General features: G+C 35.0%; 1 protein-coding gene across 1 annotated transcript in view; it reads right to left on the bottom strand.

Moving 5' to 3' along the window:
• Nucleotides 1-5,000, bottom strand: part of cdm (importin-13-like protein cdm) — a 156,032-nt gene that overhangs the window by 107,977 nt on the left and 43,055 nt on the right. Inside the window, exon 2 of the mRNA XM_067096941.1 lies at nt 2,097-2,146. Within this exon, the coding sequence (XP_066953042.1) occupies nt 2,097-2,146 (50 nt within the window). The remainder of the gene's footprint in view (nt 1-2,096; nt 2,147-5,000) is intronic.

Raw genomic sequence — 5,000 nt, 5'->3', positions numbered from 1 at the left:
TTAGAAACTTGTTATATTAGTAATTTTCAGAAACTTACTATATTAACAACTTTTAGAAACTTAAACTTATATTCATTTTTAGAAACTTAAAATTATATTAATTTTTAGAAACTTAAATATTAATTTTCAGAAACTTGAAATTACATTAACAATTTTTAGAAACTTGAAATTATATTAATAATCTTTTGAAACAAAATTGTATTAACAATTTTTAGAAACTTATTATATTAATTTTTGAAACAAAATTAAAATTTTTAGAAACTTAAAAGTATATCGATAATTTTTAGAAACTTAAAATTATGATAACAATTTTAAGTAACTTAAAATTATATTAATTTTTAGAAACAAAATTATATTGATAACCTTTAGAAAATGAAAATCATGTTCAAACGGTAATTAATGAACTGGAAATCCAGCCCACGAAAAAACATGTTAGCTGAAGGTTTAAAAAACAAACAGAAATGGCTGCCTTAGTCACCGTATAGTTACTCACTTACGGCGTCAACCTACAGTCAAATCCTCAAATATTATCCGGGATGGAAGCAATAAAAATATACCTTATTTACATATACTACTTTTTTTAAGCAGTGGTAGGATGATGTCTGTTACTCTAAGGATCTAATACTTCGTCTTAATACTTCGTCACATTTTCACTTAATATGTTAAGTCTTCTGATTAAACGTTGACTGCTCCTGATGTAGCAGTTGATGTGGAGTTTTAAATCGCGGGATATATGCATATATAATTTACACCTATATCAATATACATTATACACACTATTTAAATATATATATGCATATACACAGTGTATATATATAAATAATATATATTGATATATAAATATAATATATAATTGTCTATATATATATATATATATATATATATATATATATGTGTGTGTGTGTGTGTGTGTGTGTGTATGCACATTATATACATTGCATATAGATATATATATAAATTATATATAATATATATGTATATAATATATATATATATATATATATATATATATATATATATATATATATATATATATATATCAAACAGCGAAGGAAGAAATGAAAAATGTGTACAGTAAATATATAAATATATATATATACTCATTGAAACCTAATCTCCCACTAGTGCAGTAAAACCGAGCTCGTTAAGATATAAGCACTGAATACTAATTGGAGGATTTACAGAAGCCTGTTTCTATACAGAAGGGGTTAAGAATCCCACGTTAAATTATCGGAATCGATCGTACGTCATCAGTTTAAGCCGATTTCATCAATTCCTGCTCAAGTTCAGATGCTCCCAGATACCAAGATTATGGATTACCCAGGTGACAGGGCGTCCAGCCATCCTACGTGTGAGTCATGGTAAAAATCCTCTTTTTATAGTGCATTTGTGTGTGTTAGAATGTGTGGTAATGTGTGTGTGTGTTAGAATGTGAGTTAATGTGCATGTGTGTGTGTTAGAATGTGTGCTAACGTGTATGGGTGTGTTAGAGTGAAAGTATGTGTGTGTGTGTGTCTGTCTGTCAGAATGTATTAATGTGGTTGTGTCAGAATGTATTCGTGTGGTTGTGTGTTAGAATGTATTAACGTGCGTTAAAATGATTTAATGTGTGTGTTAGAGTGTGCGCGTGTGTTAGAGTGTGCGAGTGTGTTAGAGTGTGCGCGTGTGTTAGTGTGTGTTAGAGTGAGTGTGTGTTAGAGTGAGTGTGAGTGTGTGTGTTAGAGTGAGTGTGAGTGTGTGTATTTAGAGTGTGTGTGTGTGTGTGTGTGTGTTAGAGTGAGAGTGTGTGTGTGTGCGTGAGTGTGAATGTGTGTGTTTTAGTGTGTGTGAATAGGTCAAGGGCTGGAGGGTAACTTGTAATATCTTCTATAAATTGAACAAGATGATAACTTGTAAGTACGTACATGCTATCGTGTGTATGTGTATGTGCGTGTGTCCCAATAAAGCAACGATTTCTGTTTCCCACATAGTTGCTAAATAAGAAAATAAGAAATAATCTGCACATTTTTCAAGATAATACAAAATTTCTGCTTAGCTTTCTTCGCTTTTCATTAGAACACCACAAAGTAACTAAACTTGAATTTGTGTGTACTTACGCATGCGTGTCGTAAACTCCATACATTTGCAGGATATATGGCGGGTACATCTGAAATATGAATATGTTAATTAGATTTGAACATAACGCCTCGTCTTCACTCCAAACACAAACATACATAATACATACATACATTATACATAATGTATATATAATCTATAATGTATATGTATAATACATATATACATTATATATATACACATAGAAATACATATAAATATATATATACATACATGCAAATACATATAAATATATATACATATATACACATATAAAAGTAAATAAGTTACATACCACTAGGCCTACAACTCTACCTTGATAAACATTAATTCAAAGCATAAACAACGATAAACTAGAAAGTCTACTAAAGATGAATTTCCACACTTGACGGTACGAAATGTTTTTACTTTAATCTTGCTCTTTTTTATAAAGGCATTTTATACCTTTAACTTTCCGTACAAGTGCACAGTTTAATTGACTTGAATATCGGCTTCACTGTACGTCCGCAATCATAATAAAGATTTTGAACATGAGAAGATATAGTCATTAACGTGGCGCTAATTTGAACCAGTCGGCGAATTAATTGTCATGCGCCAAGTTTCGCGGTTCGCGAACAAATCTCGATGGGAGTTTCAAAGGGATTCTCAGAGAATCATACAAAAGAATCATGGGCAATCCATACAGGACAAGTTAAATTAATTAAGATATCTTAGTTTAACCAGACCACTGAGCTGATTAACAGGAATCCCCCAAGAGAATCTGAAGAGAATCCCCAAGAGAATCTCAAGGGAATCCCTAAGAATCACAAGAGACTCTCAAAAGAATCCCCAAAAGTATCGAGAGAATCTCAAAAGAATCCCCAAAAGTACTTTTATCTCAAAAGAATCTCAAGGTCTCTTCAAATGAATCCCTAAGGGAATCTCAAGACTTCCCTGAGAGAATCTCAAAAGAATCCCTAAGAGAATCCCAAAAGGATCCCCAAAAGGATCCCTAAGAGAATCTCAAAAGAATCTCAAGAAGTCCCGGGAGATTCTCAAAGAACCTAAAAGAATCTCAGGAATCCTCCAGAGACTCTCAAAAGAGATCCCAAAGAGGATCTCAAGAAATCACAGAGAATCTCAAGAGAATCTCAGAGAATCCACCAGAAGAATCCCAGAGGAATCACAGAGAATCCCCAGAAGTCCACCAGGGGGAATCTCAAGAGAATCCACCAAGAGAATCTCAAGAGAATCCACCAAGAGAATCTCAAGAGAATCCCCAAGAGACTCTCAAGAGAATCTCAAGAGAATCCCCAAAATTATCTCAAAAGAATCCCCAAAAGTCCTTTTATCTCAAAAGAATCTCAAGGTCTCTTCAAAAGAATCCCTAAGGGAATCTCAAGACTTCCCTGAGAGAATCTCAAAAGAATCCCTAAGAGAATCCCATAAGGATCCCTAAGAGAATCCCAAAAGAATCTCAAGAGAATCCCTAAGAGATTCTCAAGAGAACCCCTACAAGAGTCTCAAGGGAATCCTCAAGAGACTCTCAAAAGAATCCCCAAGAGAATCTCAAGAGAATCCACCGAGAGAATCTCAAGAGAATCCACCGAGAGAATCTCAAGAGAATCCACCGAGAGAATCTCAAGAGAATCCACCAAGAGAATCTCAAGAGAATCCACCAAGAGAATCTCAAGAGAATCTCAAGAGAATCTCAAGAGAATCTCAAGAGAATCCACCAAGAGAATCTCAAGAGAATCCACCAAGAGAATCCCACCAAGAGAATCTCAAGAAGAGTATCCAAGAGACTCTCAAGAAGAGTATCCAAGAGACTCTCAAGAAGAGTACCCAAGAGACTCTCAAGAGAGTACCCAAGAGACTCTCAAGAGAGTACCCAAGAGACTCTCAAGATTTTTTACTCTCAAGAGAGTCCCCAAGAGAATCTCAAGAGAGTCCCCAAGAGAATCTCAAGAGAGTCCCCAAGAGAATCTCAAGAGAGTCCCCAAGAGAATCTCTCAAGATTTTTTACTCTCAAGAGAGTCCCCAAGAGAATCTCAAGAGAGTCCCCAAGAGAATCTCAAGAGTCCCCAAGAGAATCTCAAGAGTGTCCCAAGAGAATCTCAAGAGTGTCCCAAGAGAATCTCAAGAGAATCCCCAAGAGAATCTCAAGAGAATCCACCAAGAGAATCTCAAGAGAACCCCCAAGATATTCTCAAGAGAATCCCTAAGAGAATCTCAAGAGAATCCCTGAGATTCTCAAGAGAATCCCTTGAGATTCTCAAAAATAATCTCAAGAGAATACCCTGAGATTCTCAAGAGAGATTTCCCTTGAGATTCTAAATCCCTTGAGATTCTCAAGAGAATCCCTTGAGATTCTCAAGAGAATCCCTTGAGATTCTCAAGAGAATCCCTTGAGATTCTCAAGAGAATCCCAAAGAGAATCTCAAGAGAATCTCAAGAGAATCCCTATGAGAATCCCTATGAGAATCCCTATGAGAATCCCAGAGAGAATCCCAGAGAGAATCTCAAGAGAATCTCAAAAGAATACCTAAGAGAATCCCAAGAGTATATATATTTAAAAATTTCCCATATTTAATAAACGGTCGCAGAGCTGAGTTCCCACGGAGCAATAGAGGATTGCGGAATAATGCAAGTTGGCAGCCAGAAATCCACCACCTATCCATTTGCAACGAACAAAAACCAGATATATAAAACTGTGGACCAAAAACTGTAAATGACAGCTCGTGTGCGCATACAAAACCACACACGTGCCTTAATTACTAAAAAAGAATTTGTCATGCACAAAACGAATGCAGAGGGTGAAGGGAAATTTTGCAAAGTATCGACTTTACTTCCGATTATGAATTTAACGAGAGCAGTTGCTCGTTTCAAGCAATGAATTCTAATTTACGTGGAGGAGGAATAATTAT

This window comes from Macrobrachium rosenbergii, chromosome 53, assembly GCF_040412425.1.
Source record: "Macrobrachium rosenbergii isolate ZJJX-2024 chromosome 53, ASM4041242v1, whole genome shotgun sequence".
NCBI lineage: Eukaryota > Metazoa > Arthropoda > Malacostraca > Decapoda > Palaemonidae > Macrobrachium > Macrobrachium rosenbergii.
Note: the sequence above shows the minus strand (reverse complement) of the source record. Positions and strands in the feature narration are given on the sequence as shown.